Source organism: Paroedura picta, chromosome 5, assembly GCF_049243985.1.
Source record: "Paroedura picta isolate Pp20150507F chromosome 5, Ppicta_v3.0, whole genome shotgun sequence".
NCBI classification, from domain to species: domain Eukaryota; kingdom Metazoa; phylum Chordata; class Lepidosauria; order Squamata; family Gekkonidae; genus Paroedura; species Paroedura picta.
Genome location: NC_135373.1, coordinates 83712974 through 83731584, shown reverse-complemented (window position 1 = coordinate 83731584; position 18611 = coordinate 83712974). Strand labels below are relative to the sequence as shown.

The following is an 18611-nucleotide window of genomic DNA, read 5'->3' as shown; positions in this document are numbered from 1 at the left end:
TTCCCGAAGTTCCCATGCAGGAACAAAATTAATTTTTGGCAATATCTAGTTTTTCTGTGTGGTAGAAACTGTCTCATCTTCGGTCCACTTTATTTGCCAGGATGAGGAAGGAAAGGCAGGGGAAAGGCAGGGTCAATATTTGTCTTAGATGTTACTTTTCAGAGCTATGTTCCTCTGAGTAATATCCCTTATCATGATTATTTCTGTTCTTACTTCCAAGTAGAACACACCTCATTTCATTTTAAGATTGTATTTCTAACCTTGCATTAATAGAATTCACTTTCAGTGGACTTCAGCCAATAATCTTAATTCCATGTTATTTTTCATTTTGCTGCCAATGCACATGTATCAGTGAGAACGTTTTACTCTCTGGCATAATTATCCAGTATTCTTACTTTATATGGTTTACAAGAACAGCAAAAAGAAGTATAACTGTATCTTTAAGAGAAAGCCAGTTAGTCATTAGACTGGAATTACTATGGGAAGCTTCTAACCAAATCGTTGTTAGGTGCGAAGTCGTGACCGACCCATCGCGACCCCATGGACAATGATCCTCCAGGCCTTCCTGTCGTCTACCATTCCCCGGAGTCCATTTAACTAAATATATCACTTTAAATCTATGACTAAAATTATTGCCTTTGCAAGAACTTTATATAGAACTTTTTTAGACAGTGGCAGATTTGCTGATAATCCAAGTGATCTTTAAAACAGGAAGATTAGTCATAGTTCATTAAATAGTTTATCAAAAAGACTGGGTTCAACTGTACAACTGGCTCTGACAGCAAGGAAGAAAGGCAAATCTTTCTTTCTGAGCACATCCACAGAATTATCAGATTAGTATAGTATATTTATTCATTCCATCCTTTGACCTTCAGGCACTGCCACAATGCATTCTCATTCCTATGTGACTAACCAGAAGTAACTTCTCCATGAAAAAAGCAGGGGAGTATTTAATTAAAAATAAAACTTCAAGGTCTATATTCCCCAATAAGCATCTAATAGAGCTCCAATGTCTAGAAGGTAAATTTGCAAAGAAATTATTAACCTAGTTGTATGTGACATTTCAAAAGAGACGAAGACATTCTTTTGCCCTACAGTATCTAAGCCCTTGTTTCGAAAAGGAATACTAAAATGAGGTGGATAAGATTCTCCACCAAAAGTCTAAGCTGAAAGAGGATATCCTGTTCATTCTGAAAAGTACAAAAAAATTATTTACAGTTTTTCAGACCAAACTGTAAATATACATTTAAAATAACAGTAAATGCTGGAAAAAGTGTAAAAAATACAGAAACATATTTAAACCAACAATATAAAACCTAAACATAATGAAAACTCATAGTTATAACACCATATGCAAAGTAACAAATCAATTAGATCAGAGAAGATAATTTATTTCCTATGTATATAACTGCACAATGTAATAGCAGCAGCAGAGAACTTAGCAGTGCGGAGAGTTGTTTAGCTGTTTTCATCATTAAGAAGCTTCTTAACTTTATACACTGAGAAAATTCTTTGGAGTTTGTCTAATTCTTGCAGTATTGAATAGCTTCTGTCATTTGTGATCTTACATTCAGGAGCATGAGAGCAAAGGTACCTTGGAAAATTGCTGCCAAACAATATTGGGAGAGGAAGAAAGCATGACCACATTCATTCATTCATTCATTCATTCATGGATTATGGATTTATATCCCACTACTTATCCAGAGACTTATGTCAGCCCACGAGGAGATAGAGTTGGGTGCTATCTGCATATTGGTGACAACTCAGCCCATAGCTCTAGACCAGCTGTGCCAGAGGGTGCATAAAGATGTGAAACAACCTAGGAGAAAAGACTGCTGCGGAAGCCCACAAAGGAGTCAATAGGAATATGACAATTCCATCACCACTCTCTGTGTCTGGTTCCAGAGGAAGGAGCACAGCCACTGAAGTCCCTAAAATGGTCAGCCATGGCAAACACAGCCAACAGATTGAGCATCACAAGGATGGCTGAACCGCTCCAATCCAGCTGGCGCTGGAGGTCATCCACCAAGGCAACCACCCCAAGGCCAGGATAGAAGCCAGACTGGTATGAATTGACAGCAAAAGTTTCCTCCAAGAATGCCAAGAGCTGGTCCTCCATGGCCCTTTCAACTACTTTACCCAGGAACGCAATATGCGAAACCAGGCAGATAACTCAATATCATATATGAACCTTCTGTCTTGATCATAATTTCATCCCATGGTATGTGAGATGCTAGATAATGCCTACTGTATTTCTTCTTGTGGTTGTTCTAGGAAACCTGAATGAGAACTATACTGCTTTGATAAATATTTAGTGATTCTAAAGCTGGGGCGACAATCTTATTGTATCTATAGCAGCACAGTGAGCTGCAGGTTCAGCAACAGCCACAATGATGAAAGACATACCTGTTATATTCACAACAGTTCTTGGAACAGGATTTGTTGTAAAATGAAGTCCACTCATGTCCAAGGTGACAAAAACAAACCTCCCTCTATACCTTCTGGGCAGATGATGCTGACTATTTGTTCTAGAACAGTGTGGATTGCTTGAAAAGCATTTCTTCATCATGCCAAAAGTATGGAAAGAGTTTTGGGGACCAAAATAACTGACTTAATTCATACTAGCATATCAATTTTATCTTTGTCTTATGAAAGAGTAGGGTTTTTTCCTTTATACTTAACTTGGAATTGATCTTGGTGTTGTAGCTTAGGTGCTACAGGACTAAAATTTAGCTTTGTTTGGATTTTACTTCTGGAGAATCCAGTGGTATTTTGTCAGGATTATACTAATCTGAGGCCTGGGACCGAGCCCTGTGAGGAAACGCTGAGGGGAATGATCAGCATGGAGAAGAGGAACTGTTGTGTCCTCACCAGCTGAACCACTGGCTCTAGTACCAGAGGGTACTGGCCCAGATGTGTTGCCTGGTATGTTCCCACCTGGAGACCTGGCTCTGGATCTCCTGGATGACAAACAGCCTGGGCCAGGCAGGCTGAAACCCAGCCATACATTCTGGCTTATGTCAAGCCCCAGGACAAGACCCCACCGAGCCTTATGTATTCACCAGAGGAACAGCACCAATGCCATAAGACCAAGAGTCCCACAAACCCCAGACACTCACCAGAGTGGCAACGACAGCTGTGGTAATCTACCTTGACAGCTGTCAGAAGATCAGCATGCTTGCTAACTTGCTGTCTAGGTAGATGGGGCCCATCTGTGGGCACTCTGGCTGAGGGCTGCTCCACCCTGCTCTGTGTATTTCAGGGGGACCGTGAGAGAAGTTCCTCCATGGGGACAATGCATATGTTTCCCTGGCCATCTTCCCAGACAACTCCTGTTCCAGCTCGCAACAGCAAAGCTCTGCTCTTCTATCTCCTGGTTCCAGATACTTGGCTCAGCTTCTGACTATACTCCTGTTTCCAGACCCCTTGGCTCAGCTTCTGACTACCCTCCTGGATTTAGACTCCTGGCTTGGCTTCTAAACCTGTCTCCTGACCCTTGGTTGACTCCATTCCTGGCTGCAGATTCTGGTTTGGCTTTTGACCCTGGCTTTCAACCCCGGGTCAGCTTGACTTTGCTCCCTGCCCCATCTACTGTGTACTTTCTCTCTCTTGACTCCTGACCTCCCAGACTGGTCTTTGGTCTCCAGCTAGCCCTCTATCTCGGCACAACCACCTGGCTGAGTAGGTGCAGCTTGGCAAGACAGCACAGGAACCTTAACATTGGCTGGCTTGTTTACAGGGATATCAGCCTAGTTTAAACAGACCACTGCATGAGTTCGAAGTCCCATGGAAAAATGTTTCTGCGCCTCGGCCACCATCATATTGAAATCAAACATCATGCACCCCACCTAACATCAGAAACAAGTCTGGTTAATTAGTGGCTGTCTAAAACCCTCCCAATGCATGGGAGACAATTCATTTTGTATTTCTTGTATCTTTTTCATTTTCTTTCCTTTACCTTCCCATTTTCTCATCCATAATTGTTCTGTTACATCTCCTTTATCATGCCTCAAATTATAAAGAAAACTCTTTTTATTTTTTTTAACAATCCCAAATATCTGGAAGCACAGAATAATGAAGCCTAAAAGACATTGAGGTTTAGATCTGGGTTCACTGCTGCCCAGCCAAATCTGATATCCAATGGTCACAATTGCTTCTGATCAAACAAAACAACGACCATTTGAAGATTCACAAGAAAAGTAACTCTTCTAAATCAAAGATGACCATTCCAATACAAGAGGGAGGAAGAATGGTAACAAACGCTACCTAAAGCAAAATTCAAATGATAAAATTGGTCCACTTTGTAGGCATTCATTCTTATGTAAGTAGACAAAGAATTCATCTCAAGAAGATACAGATGTTCCATGAAAAGTGGTAAAATACAAGTTTTTAATGTTCCATCAAACAGCAAGACATAAAATTCAGCATAAGCTTTTTCCACAGCATTTCTCCTTATGGACTAAATCCAGCATCCAAAATGGAGGCCCAGGATAATTAGATAGATTGCATCTAACTCAGGCATCTCAATAACAGTTTCGAAACCCAGGCTCACAACCCCTCAAATGTCATAGAAATAACATTCTTCCAAGTTTGAACTGATTACTTTCATTCCATGACATTGTATCTGAGGAAGTGTGCATGCACATGAAAATTCATACCTTGAATACTACTTTGCCACTGGACTCTAAATTTGTTCTTATGACTTACCACATTCATAATACCTTCAGCTGATTTTCTCAACAATTTTTCTTAAAATGACAGTTTTACTCAAGAAATCTTTAGAGCCAGTTTGGTGTAGTGGTTAGGAGTGTGGACTTCTAATCTGGCATGCCAGGTTCGATTCTGCACTCCCCCACATGCAACCAGCTGGGTGACCTTGGGCTCACCACAGCACTGATAAAACTGTTCTGACCGGGCAGTGATATCAGCGCTCTCTCAGCCCCACCCACCTCACAGGGTGTCTGTTGTGGGGAGAGGAAAGGGAAGGCGACTGTAAGCCGCTTTGAGCCTCCTTCGGGTAGGGAAAAGCGGCATATAAGAACCAACTCTTCTTCTTCTTCTTCTTTACAAGACAAAGATAATATACCAATTAGACAGTCAAATTAAATCACATTTTATTGTATGCAAGTAGGGAAAAATAACTAGCATAGTGAAATCAGTGGTGAACAAAAAAAAAAAGAGAGAGGGCTATTGATTGAATGATAGAACCTGTTCAAAGTCTTAACACAGTCCTCACACAATTTATGCTGCTGCTCAAGATTCCTGGCAATTCCCTTCTGCACCCTGAAGCAATGCACAGTTGCTTGTGATTAATGCCAGATTTCCATTAGAAACAGAACTACCAGTTCTTTTATCAACATGTTTGTCTAGGGATCTGGGAAGCATAATCAAAGCCCCCTGGCCTCTTCTAATTTTCTTGCCATATCCTTTCAGAAAGATAAAGGGCTAAAACATAGGATTTTAATGGTGTAACTCTGGTTCACATCCACTGTTTTTGAGCTTAATGGAAAATACTGGTTCTGATATTTAAAACCATTAATGGCTTCAGTCAAAGGATTACTTCCTCCATCCATATGTTCCTGAAGGTAATCTGAAGTCAGGTATCAGAGCAAGAAATCATTTATCACAGACTAATTTGACAGGGAGCCATATGAAGGTCTTCTCAGTAACTGTTCCTATGAAGTGGCACTCCTTTCCGCAGGAACTCTGTCTTGTTCACTACAGGTATTCTAGCACCATCTAAAGCAGCCTTTTTCAACCTTTTGACCATGGAGGAGCCCCTGAAATAACTGACTTTCCCAGTCTAAGGATATGATGTGTTTGCACTTGTAATTTACTGCTAAATGTACTGAGTTTGCATTTAGTTATAAATGTAACCATTCTCAGTAATGTATTTATTCAGAAACAAAGCGATATCATTTGTATAGTTCACATGAAAGCACTGACTGCACATATCTAATATAGAGACAGTACTTCCAAACCATTCTCAGCCTAAATTATCATTCCTGCCTCCAGAACAGAAGCGAATTGCTCATTTTTATTCAGTCTTTCTCTTAAGCACACCCAGACTCTTTAAAAAGTCATGGCTGTTAATATGTATGTGTATGTATAATTGTTAATCGCAGATGTGGAAAGATAGTATGAAAAATTTTTAGCACCAGTGAACAGGCAGTTTAGCTGTAAAAGCCCTCATTCACCAAGTGCCGAACTCTTAGGAACTCATATTCATACTGATGGGATTATTTCTAGATTCCGAGCATCATTGCAAGATTCCTGGGCACAGACAAAAGGTGAAGTTATATTAAATTAAATATACATTGTCAATCATTTCTAAGTCAAATGCTAGAATTTCTGTATGTATGCCAATTAACTTGTAAGGGGAGTATGTATACACAAACATGCAAGGCTCTTAGGTCTCCAACAAATAGAGATACTGAAACGTAGCCAGCTGCTGCAGAATAGCTCATTCAGCTCCTAAAAAGACCCAAGAAAAGATTGGGAAAAGATGTTATCTAGGCTTTGGTTTAAAAAGTACATATATCACGGGTTTTTTCTCTCTCTGCTACGTAGCTGATAGCTTCATTTCTAGTACCCTTCCAAGTCCACATTCCTTTTCTACACAAGAACAAAAAATGCCGGGGAAAGGGGAGAATAAAAAGTTCTCACTGAAGTAAAGATCAGTGGCCCCACTCTGGTATTACTTCCCTTAATACACACTGGTCAGTAAATTACATTTAATAACAGCCACCTTTACCATTTAAATAATGAGCCACATTTTATTTGAACAATATATGAGGATAAGGCATTTTCATAATCTCCTGCTGTCTAGATATGAGGTCATCTAAAGTTAACAATCCTATGTTTCTTTCAGGTAATGAAGAACAAAGACACTGTGGTTTTCTTTCAGCTTTTATATATGATTGACTTCTGTTTCAAGATGCAGGTTTCCCTCACACAAAGTCTATGACTTACACCTACTTGCATGATATGCACTTATAGAGGACAAACTGCAGATCTGCATTAAACTACAAAGCAATAAACTGCAATTAGTGCAATCTCATGTTAACAAGCTTCTATGTGTCTATTCAACTTTAACACTATATTGCATGCAACATGCCAATTAAGAGAGGACAAAAAGAAATGGTATTTCCCACTTATTAAAATGCATAATACACCCACTTGTAACAGTGTCAATTAATGTACCATAAGATGCAAGGTTAAGAAGAATGCTACTCAGCAGGCTAGTACTTTAATGAAGTAGATCATGAATTCTAGGAAGGAACACCTGGTGTTGAAAATCAGAACAAACTTGGGATCAAAAAGAGCTCTTGAGTAATATATTCTCTGGATCTTGGTCCCACACATTCGAAAAGAGGGCAAGTATAATAACACAGTATAGAATATTCCAGCTTGTTGGAAGTATTGTAGAAAGAAAGAAAGAAAGAAAGAAAGAAAGAAAGAAAGAAAGAAAGAAAGAAAGAAAGAAAGAAAGAAAGAAAGAAAGAAAGAAAGAAAGTATACATTTTGGCTCAGGCTCAATGAATGCCAAACATTTCCTTAGAATTATTCACCCAGCATTATATATATAATCACTGTTTATAAAACAAATTAAGTGTACACTTAAATGTGCGGCAGATGATCAAGAGTTGAATGAATCCAAATGAATATGGCCTGAAGAGATAAATGCAACATACTGTGAGTGTATGTGTGTGCCTGTACACACACACACACATTCTCACAGATTTAGACTATACAGCTCTCTACTGTCTCTATTGTACTTTGTCTATACTAATTTGACTGTTCCTTACCAGATACACTTAAGAGTAGGAAACAAGCCTCTTTTTTTCAATTATAAGAAAAGTAAATGCTTAATGCCTAATAGTCCCTAGAAATGGCATATCCTGTATGCATATAAGCTTTGCTCTTCACAACTAGTGTCAGAAAAAGCTTACCTAATTTTGGAAGGGAATAGGCTACTTTGAAGTAGTCTTCATAAAACTCAATTAGCCTCCGAGTAATGTTCAGAGCATAGTCCCCAGATCCTCGTCTAATCGCATCAGGTCTTGCATATAATCGTATCTGATTGAGAAAAAAACAACAAAGTTATTATATTTTCCACTGATAGCTGCCATTATCGATCTTAACTGAAAGAATAAAACAGTCTATGGCTTTAAGAGGTCTCTCTCCTTATTTGGATTTTCTCTGTGATATCCAACAATAGCAGATTAAATAGATTGGCTAAAAGAAATCTCATAACTAAAGTAACAAAGTTGAAAGTGTCAACTATCCAAAACTCTAGCCATATATAGTGCCAAATAAAAACACAGTACATCTTGCATCAAATATTCAAAGTAATTGCTTATGATGACATGGTGGATTAGAGTGCGTTGCCTCCATTAAATGTAGGAATATTATAGACTAGTAATCAAGCCCGCTGCAGCTGAAATACAGCGGGCGCTAGTGGGGTAGTGTGCGGCCCCCGAGCCAGCAGGCTGCCGGCAAGTGAGCCATGGCGAGCCGCGCTGTGCGCGGCTCGCAATTGCCGGCGTGCTGGTGGCCTGACGCGTCGGAGGCGCTTTGCGCCTCCCAATGCGTTAGGCCGCCAGCAAGGGAGTAACTGAGAGCCGCGCTGCCTTGCTGGCGGGCAGCCAATCGGAGGGCCCCATTTTTTAGTCTTTATAGTTTTTTGTAAACTAGGCCTGTAACTTGTAACGGTCACAATCACAGCCAAAGGCATAATTTTTGACTGCAATCTGGATGGTTTATGGTAGGCACCTGCCCATTGTGGCACCTGTACAAACTTCCCTCAGAAGCCTGCCATGGCTTCAAAAAGTAAACAGGACTATTATGAAGTCAGAACAAGCCACTCAGTGGCTTCATGCAAATAAAGAGGCTTTCCACTCTGATCCGCCCCACCTTTTACTTGAAAAAGGATCCAGGCTCCTGTAAACAGGCCCCTTGGTAGATGTTGGGCCTAGGGAGCACCGGAACACCCCTCCACCCAGTTGTCATCTTCTGTGTGCATGTATACTCCTTACCCCCTCCTTCTTTTATAAGTACATATGCTGCTTGCTCTGCCTCCTGTGGCACCTACACAATGTTAAGCTACACCTCCTGTGGTATTTTTAATGATGCCTATTACCCTACCTCAAAATTCAAAAGCTGCCCAAAGGCCTACAGAAGATGGGGGGGGGGCTTGGTTTATGATACCATATTCTGCTAAGTGTTAGTAAATGTGAGACAAGTGGGGGACCATAATAATTTCTCCAAAGGTTGTACATGTTAAGAAAATTTTCAAGAAATTAAAAGTTACTGCTTTAAAATTATGTAAAACAAAAGAAAAATATTATGTTTCATCTTCAGCTTTGAATTGTAGCATTTTAATAGAATATTTTATGATTATCTGTTTCTACAGTAATATGAAATGGAATCTAATTAACCTAATGATTCATGTAATGAAAGCTTTTATATCTCAAGAAGGTCTTTTTCCAGTTTCAAATGCTGCCGTGATAAACAGGGCAAGGACAATCTCTATGGCTTTATCCACCATTTGGTAAAATCTTAAGTTAGTGGACAGAGAAAATATTAACCACAAGGACTCCCAATTCATGTTTAGCTGATTGCCAGACATTCCATGTAACGACTATGAAACCAGGCTTTCCAGTTAACAGCACTTTGTGTCATAAAACTTCAATACACAATTCTGTATAACAACTGTAGTGACACAGTTCATTGTATTGGCAATAAAAAATACCTGCCAGCCAGGATAATGAAAAGCCATTTTCCATATGACACTGGTCAGACATGAATGGCAATCTAATTCATTTAACTTGTCTTCATTTAACACCAGTACCTCTTTGGAAATTATTTTCAAATTAATGTGAACTTAATACATATGTATGGCTGAAAATCACTGTGGACTTGGATAAGTTGTGTTTATAAACCCCCATCACTTCAAAAAATATTAACACTTAATCCATACCCCTTCATTCAGTTGACAATATAATGAAATGTGCATAGAAAAAATGTAATAGCTGTAGGTATAAGTAGCTGAGCATTAAATATGGAACATGAGGAAGCAGAGACAAAAGTTAAATGTCATGCAATTTATTTGAAGTAAAAATCACAAAATAAAGAATGCCACTAATTAACCTTGCCATCCAGACACAACAAAAGCAAATAATTAAGAACAAGCTCATCCCACAAGAAATAGAGGCAATTAATATCAATTCAATAAATGCTGTTCACTCAACTTTCTGGATTTAAAAAAATACATGTTTACTTTTTTTCCAAAGAAAAATAAGTTAGACTAACAATATCTAATTATTTCTCAGACCTCTGAAAGCTGTTTGATATTTAAACTGAGGGCTTAATTCTACATTTAGTTTCATTTCAGTGTGATTAAGCCCAAAATGATATAGAAATGTTTTGCAGTTGACTCTAAGTCAAGGAAAACATCATTTTTAGTATAAACAAACTTGCTACAATACAGAATAATTCATGCAAACTGCCTGAAGCAACCAGACATCAGAAGGAGCTATGCATCAGTTAAATTCCGGAAGCCTGGATGAGCCAGACAGCCCTGCTAACAAAGGATTGTTGTAGTGGTAATCTGTTGTTCATATATTAACAAAAAGTAACTAACACTGAGCACAATATAACAAATCTTCTACTGCATGAAGCAAAATTGAGTTAGGAAGATAAGAAGATCTGTGGCATTAACTTCAGGGGAGTTAGATGAGTTGCCTCTTCTCTCATCTTGATTTTTCATTATCAGTAGAGGAAAAAATATACCAAGGTTCTGCCAGTGTGAAGTACATGAAAGGCAGCCTTAAAGTACAGGACCAGAAATGTAACAGTGGGAGTATGTCACTCTTAAAAATGTGAAGACCTGAAAAATTGGGGGAGGGGGGCAATTATTTTCCTTTTTTTTATGAGGCCTTCTTTCCCAACCAGAAAAATTGGAAATTTTGGTGAGTACTGAAAGAAAAACCTCTTATGAAATACTTTTTTAATATACGTGAAAGACAATGTGGACATTTTATAGACATATGCAGTTCTATAATCACAGGTGCATTTCTGCACCTAGAAGAATATCTAATCTTCATGAGAGCAGCATACAGATCTTTCATCGCTTCTCAGCAGTTGCATGCATTCTGTTGCCCTGCTGACCTAGCTCCTCCCTTGTGGTTGACCTTTTCACCTCTCTCTCAAATCAGCTCTACTATACTCACAGATTGGGTGTTTATATATACCCAAGCAGGGCTACTAGTGTCCTACCTGCCCTTGGATTGCTTGGCCACAGTGATTCATGCAATGGTCACCTCTAGATTGGACTTCTCTAACTTGTCCAAAGTGAGCCTACCCTTGTCCTTGATGCAGAATTTGCAGCTGGTTGTTAGTTCTGGCCAAGATCAGTTTCAAGGTCCTTGTATTGACCTTTAAGGCCATTTGCAGCTTAAGGCCATTTGCAACCTATCTGAGGGACTGTTTATCTTCTTATGCTCCCTAGAGAGCTCTTTGCTCAGCAGGTACTAATCTGTTGGAGATTCCTGGCCCCAAGGAAGTACATCTGGCCTCAAACAGGGCCAGGGCCTCTTTGGTCCAGGCCTGATTCTGGTGGAATGAGCTCCTGGGAGAGCTGGGGGCCCGAGAGAGCTATCATAGTTCCATAGGACCTGTAAAATGGAGCTTTTCTGCCTGGTCTGGGGTTGAGGCCAAAATCAAGAAAAAGGTGCTCCCTCATCAGGCTGGGTATTTATATATTTGCACCCCCTCCCCTAGGTCAGTCAACTCAGGAGATAGAGAGAATTTCAGTCATAAATCTTGTAGGGTTTGGGGGGTATATTGGTTTTTTTATTAAATTATGGAATTTTTATTATTGGCCCATTATATGTTGGTCTATTCCATGTGTAATTAGAAATGTGATTTCTTTAAATTATGCTTATATTTTTAGTATGTTGAGTTAGTGTACTTTATGTAATAAATATTTGAATGTTTTTAAAATTATTTTTACAGCTCAACCTTTGGGTTCCCAAATTTCTGGTTGGGTTGCGTTTTGGTTTCCCTTTTTGGTTTTGCATTGTATTATTGTAAGCTGCCACAAATTCCTGGAGAGTGACGGGATGTAAATCCTACGATAAATTAATCAATTAATTAAAACCCAACATAAAAAACAAACTAAAAATTGGCAGCAATATTCCCCCATATCCTATTTGGTCAGTCCAGACAACCTTCTGCCTGGGGATATGGGGTTCACCTGATGTTCTAGTGCTAAGGAGGGGCCCCTGATCTTCCTGGCTCTGGCCTCAACCAAAAACCTCATGGAAGAGCTCCATTTTACGGGTCCTGTGGAACTTTGACAGCTCTATCAGGAACCTTAGTCTTCCTGGGAGTTCAATCCACCAAGTCAGAGCCAGGGCCAAAAAAGCCCTGGCCCTCATCAAGGCCAGAGGCCCATTCCTTGAGCCGGGGATCTCCAGCAGATCAGCACCCGCAAAGGGCCCTGCATGGGACATAAAGAGACAAGCGGTCTCTCAGCTGGGGGCCAACCGTGGATTGCCTTAAAGGTTAAACCAAAGCCTTGAACTTGATCCGGGCTTCAAAGGAGCACAGCCATTGAAGGGCTGTTCTTTGAATTCTGGCCCCTACCAAGGTGGTGGACCAACAAATCGTGGTCAACCACATCAAACGCGCCTGACAGATTGAATATCAAAAGTATGGCCAAACTGCCCTGATCCAGCTGGCGTGGAGATCCTCCACCAAGGCAACCAGCACCATCTCCACCCCATAGCCAGGATGGAAGCCAGATTGGTATGGGTCAAGTGCTGAAGTTTCCTCCAAGTATGCCAGGAGTTGGTGTACCACATCCCCCAGGACCGTAAGGTACAGAATTGGGTGGTAGCTGGTCAGGAGTTGCTTTTTCAGCAAAAGGCAGACAACTGCCTCCTTCAGCACCTCCTGGAACTTCACAATAGATAGGGTGAGGTTGACAATTTCCCTCAGAGGGCCTCCTGTCTACTGGTCACCCAACTTGAGTAACCAAGATGGACAGGGATCAAGGGGACAGGTTGTCACCCTCATTGACCCCAGCAACTCTTCCACTTTGGTTTCTTTTTTTGGGGGGATACCACCAGCTTTTATTAGGTTCCTATATAGAAAGAGTATGAGCCTCTTGTGGCACAGAGTGGTAAGGCAGCAGACATGCTGTCTGAACGCTCTGCCCATGAAGCTGGGAGTTCAGTCCCAGCAGCTGGCTCAAGGTTGACTCAGCCTTCCATCCTTCAGAGGTCGGTAAAATGAGTACCCGGCTTGCTGGGGGGTAAATGGTAATGACTGGGGAAGGCACTGGCAAACCACCCCGTATTGAGTCTGCCAAGAAAACGCTAGAGAGCATCACCCCAAGGGTCAGACATGACCCAGTGCTTGCACAGGGGATACCTTTACCTTTATACAGAAAGAGTATACAGAAAAGAAAAAAGTGAACAAAACAAATACAAAAAGCAGAATTGTTGCCTTACTGTACTAATACATTTGTCAACTATGTATTTAAATAGTCCTTATAGCAACACCAGAAATCTTTGAATTCCTCTATACGTCTATTATTCATTAGACTGGTCGGTTTTTCCGTTTTAGCTAGCTTTTCTAGTTTATCCAGCTAGTATTGTCATTTTTGGAGTATTTGCATTTGAAATTGAGACTTAAACCTGGATGTAACTTGGTGGTATTCAAACCACATTATGTCAATTCCCTCTTTATTAAGTATGTCACATCTTTTTAATTTTCCTGAAACCGTCAACAAATCTTTATACACCAGTTTGGTGTAGTGATTAGGAGTATGGACTTCTAATCTGGCATGCCGGGTTCGATTCTGCACTGCCACACATGCAGCCAGCTCAATGACCTTGGGTTCACCATGGCACTGATAAAACTGTTCTGACCAAGCAGTGATATCAGGTCTCTCTCAGCCTCACCTACCTCACAGGTTGTCTGTTGTGGGGAGAAGAAAGGGAAGGCGATTGTAAACCGCTTTGAGCGTCCTTCGGGTAGAGAAAAGCGGCATATAAGAACCAACTCTTCTTCTACTTAAGACAGCCCATTCTTCTTTATTGGGCCTTATCAAAATATGCCTCAATTGAGGATTTTCAACAAAGATGTATTATAAAAGAGTGTCCATATTTTTTCCAAATATTAAATTAATTGCCCCAAAATTTAGATTTGCTTTTTACTTGGACTTAACAATGTGCCATAAAAGATAATGTAGAACCTTTTCTAAACCCAATTTCTCAAATACCAAATCTCTCGAAAATGGTCCATAATCCAGTCCATTATCCATGATAATCCTGCTGCATGTAAGTATAGTTTTAGATATGGCACATTTTGACCACTTCTATTTATGTCATCTTGAAGTACTTTAAATGCAATTCTTGGTATTTTACTATTCCATACAAATTTATTTATAGTGCTTTGCTATTTGGCTAGTCTTATGTTTGATTTCCATTGTAATTACCTGAAATAAAAAGTTTAATTTAAGTAAGATGCTCATTTTTATACTTGCCATGTGTGTGGACCAAGAAAGATTCAATTTGGACCACCTTGCTAAGTCTTCTTAATTTCCTTGCATAGCCTCATATGGTTATTTTTGAATAAGCTTTTAAAGTCCTATTTATTTATTTGTTTGTATATTTATTTATTTATTATTTAAACTTGCATACTGCCGCTCACTAAAAGGTCTCACGGCGGTTCACAATAAAACATTAAAATCACAATAAAAACCTCATAGGTTCCCATTATATGTTACACAATAACAACAAAGATGGTGTTCTAATCCTATAACCCCCACCTGTTCAGTCAGAGGTCATAACATTGGTCTCACGAGAGAAGGAGCTGGCCGATGGATCTAAGGGATCCAAGATGGAACCTGGGCTCTGCCCTGGCCTCAACCGTGCGCCTGGCAGAAGAGCTCCATCTTGCAGACCCTGCAGAAAGCTGGTAATTCCGGCATGGCCCTTAGCTCATGCAGAAGCTCGTTCTACCAGGTTGGGGCCAAGACTGAAAAGGCCCTGGCCCAGGTCAAGGCCAGGCAAACATCCCAAAAGCCCGGGACAACCAGTATATTCATACCCGCAGAGCGAATGGCCCTGCAGGGGGCGTAAGCAACCAAGCGTTCCCGCAGGTAAGCAGGACCCAGGCCGCATATGGCCTTAAAGGTTAATACCAACACCTTAAACTTGATGCGGAAACAGACTGGCAGACAATGCTGGTGACCAAATGCTGGCTGAATATGGACCCTACAAGACGTCCTAGTGAGGACCCTAGCCGCCGCATTTTGCACCAGCTGTAACTTCCGGATCAAAGTCAAGGGTAGGCCTGCATAGAGCAAGTTACAGTAGTCTACTCTGGAAGTGACGGTTGCATGGATCACAGTGCCTAGGTGTTCCGAGGACAGGTAGGGTGCTAGTAGCCAGGCCTAGTGAAGATGGAAAAAGCTGTCCGGGCTACTTTTGTGACCTGAGCCTCCATAGACAGGGAGGTATCGAATGTAACTCCCAAGTTCCTGACCATTGGTATAGATGTTAATTGGAGACTATCCAGGCATGGGAGGTGCACTTCCTGATCTTGTCCCCTTCTTCCCAGCCACAGGACCGTCTTGGAGGGGAAGAGTTTCAGGCAATTCTGCCTGAGCCATCCAGCCACTGCGTCCAAACAACTGGCGAATGTATCTGGGGGGAGTCCGTCTGGCCGTCCATTAGGAGATAAAGCTGGTTGTCATCCACCCCAGCCCGTAACCCCGGACCAGTTGGGCTAGAGGGCGTATATAGATGTTAAAAAGTGTAGGAGAGAGCACTGCCCCCTGCAGAACTCCACAAGGGAGCTGACAGGGATCCGACTGTTCATCCCCCACTGCAACCCTCTGTGTCCGGTTCTGGAGGAAGGAGACCAGCCATTGAAGCGCAGTCCCCCTAATCCTCGTCCCGGCGAGGCAGTGAACCAATAACTCATGGTTGACCACATAAAATGTGGCCGACGGGTCTAATAGCATGAGAATGGCAGAACCGCCTCAATCCAGATGGCGCTGGATATTATCCGTGGAGGCGACCAGCGTGGTCTCCACCCCATGGCCAGGACAGAAGCCAGACTGGTATGCGTCAATGGACAAAGTTTCCTCCAAGAAACCTAGGAGCTGGTCCGCTGCAGCTTGCTCTACTACCTTACCTAGAAACGCAAGATATGAGACAGGGCAATAGCTGGGGTCCTGCATGTCCAGAGATTGTTTTTTCAACAGAGGGCGAACCATGGCTTCCTTAAGCCCCTCAGGGAACTCTCCAGATGTCAAGGAGAGGTTGATAATCTTCTTCAGGAGGCCTCCTATCCGTTGGTCATCTGATTTAAGCAACCAAGATGGACAGGGGTCTAAAGAGCACGTGGTCGCCCTCACTGACCCCAGTAACTTGTCCACTTCGGTTAAAGAGAGCCACCTGAAGCCATCAAACACTAACCCCTCGACAGCCACGGAGCTTCCAGTTCGCTAACTGTATCAATAGTGGCAGGTAGGTCACGGCGGAGTGACAGAACTTTATCCACAAAGTAGCTCGATAATGCCACACAACTCAGATCCAATTCCCTTATCTTTTGGCGCCCTTCTTCAAGGGCAGTAAGTGATCTAATCACTCTAAACAATTGTGCCGAGGGAGAGCTTGTGGATGCGATTTCTGCAGCGTAGAAGTCTCGTTTTGCTGCTTTCACCGCGTTCTCATATGCCATCATAAGCATGGGATGAGTTGTCCTTGTCGCATTATCTCGAGTCTTCCTCCACACTCGCTCAAGCCGTCTCAGTTCCTTCTTCTTCTTCCAGAGCTCCTGGGTGTATCATGGAGCCTATTTGAGGCAAAGGCGCCTAGGCTCCTAGGGCGCCTAGGAGCAATCTCATCAATGGTGGACATTAGGCAGGACTGCCAGTCCTCCACCATGTTAGGAAATGAGCTGAGCCCAGTCCATAGAATCCATGATAAAGACACAACCAAGATTGAACAGGTTGATTGAACTCTATTAAACAGAATCTACAGAATTGCTAGAGCGAGCCAAGATCTCCTAAGCAAAGATCTTGGCAGTAACAAAGAACAATAGACACTTCAGAACAGATATAGGGTCTTCTCAATAAGGGAGGGGGTACATAGGCATTTAGGTGGGAGAGGGCACCAGAGGTGCCAGAGTTCACAGGCTGCCAGATGGCCAGAGTCTAATATCTACAGCTATATTTCTGTTGAGTCTTTGTTGTCTATACAAGGTTGCAGGAAGAATTTGATAAAGCGAAAGGAAGGAGCACTCCCCGCTGATAAAGCAGGGGGAGTGTTGAAGCCAAAGGACAGATTTACAGGTTTATGACGGCTGACCTTGCCAGAGCCTAGAAAACAAAAAAGTCATGAATCGGGGTTCATGACACACCAAGACCGACAACGAGTTGCCGGAAGGCATCGGGTCCTACAAGGCATTCAGGAATCTCTTGGAATCCATGACTCCATGGGTGAACCAAAATATGTCTGTCACCCAAATGGGGAGGGGGTGGTATATTAAGTCAAGCCTCCAGGGCATGGTGGTCTGACCATGGAACAATGTTATTGGCCAATAAATCTACTGCACCAAAGATCAAATAGAGGATGTGACCATCCTGGTAAATGGAACCGGCAACAAATTGTGAGAACCCCAGTATCTCCATGGCGGACAACAGGTCCAGGCCATGTCCTGAAGGCGGTGCGTCCACATGGATGTTGAAGTCCCCCAAGACCACAAGTCTTGGGTTCTGCAACGTCCAGGCAGCCACCACCTCCAGTAGGTCTGGCAGAGAATCCGGAGGGGCAGTGGGTGATCGGTACACCAACCAGATTGCCCCGTTCTCGACCGATTCCCACTCTAGGCCAACACACTCAATCCCCGAGATCAATGGCGCAGGGAGAGCCCTGAAGGAAAAAGACTATCTAACCAAGATTACCACCCCTCCCCCTCCCATGGAGCTGGGGATAATGTAGGACAAATCCCAAATATTTTATATTCTCGGGATTAACTTCACATTCTGTTTTTGCGTTTCTGTCTGACAACAATTGTTCTGAAACTTCATAGACCCATATTTTGGGGGGTTTGTCTATTTATTTTATAACCTGAATAGTCTTTTAGGGTATCCAATAATCGTGGGAGGGAGCTTTCCAGATTAGTCAAAATAAATACCACATTATATGCATAACTTCTTATCTTAAAGTCCAAGCCTTTAATGTGAAGTCCTTGTAGGTATGTCACAGATATTATTTTTGTTGCTATAGTTTCTAGGACCAAATTGAATAGTAAAGGGGACAATGGACATCCTTGTCTGGTACCCTTAATTATCTGAATTTTTGAAGTGTAAGCATTTCATTTACCAGAATTCTTGCTTCCTGTTTAAAATATATTTGCTAACTCAGTTTCAAAAACATCTCATCATAGTCCATAGTATGTAATGTTGCTGTAAGGAAACTTCCACTGGACATTATCAAATGCTTTTTCTACATTAAAAAAATGAAATTCATACGTTGTTGTGTCCTCTGCACATAATCCATAGCATTCAAGACTAAACAGATATT

At 41.6% G+C, this 18611-nt stretch overlaps 1 protein-coding gene across 2 annotated transcripts in view; it reads right to left on the bottom strand.

Moving 5' to 3' along the window:
* The window catches only part of TRHDE (thyrotropin releasing hormone degrading enzyme), a 309348-nt gene that overhangs the window by 219695 nt on the left and 71042 nt on the right, over positions 1-18611 (bottom strand). For both annotated transcript variants that reach the window (XM_077338833.1, XM_077338834.1), the window contains exon 3: positions 7953-8079. In XM_077338833.1, coding sequence (XP_077194948.1) covers positions 7953-8079 — 127 coding nt within the window. The remainder of the gene's footprint in view (positions 1-7952; positions 8080-18611) is intronic.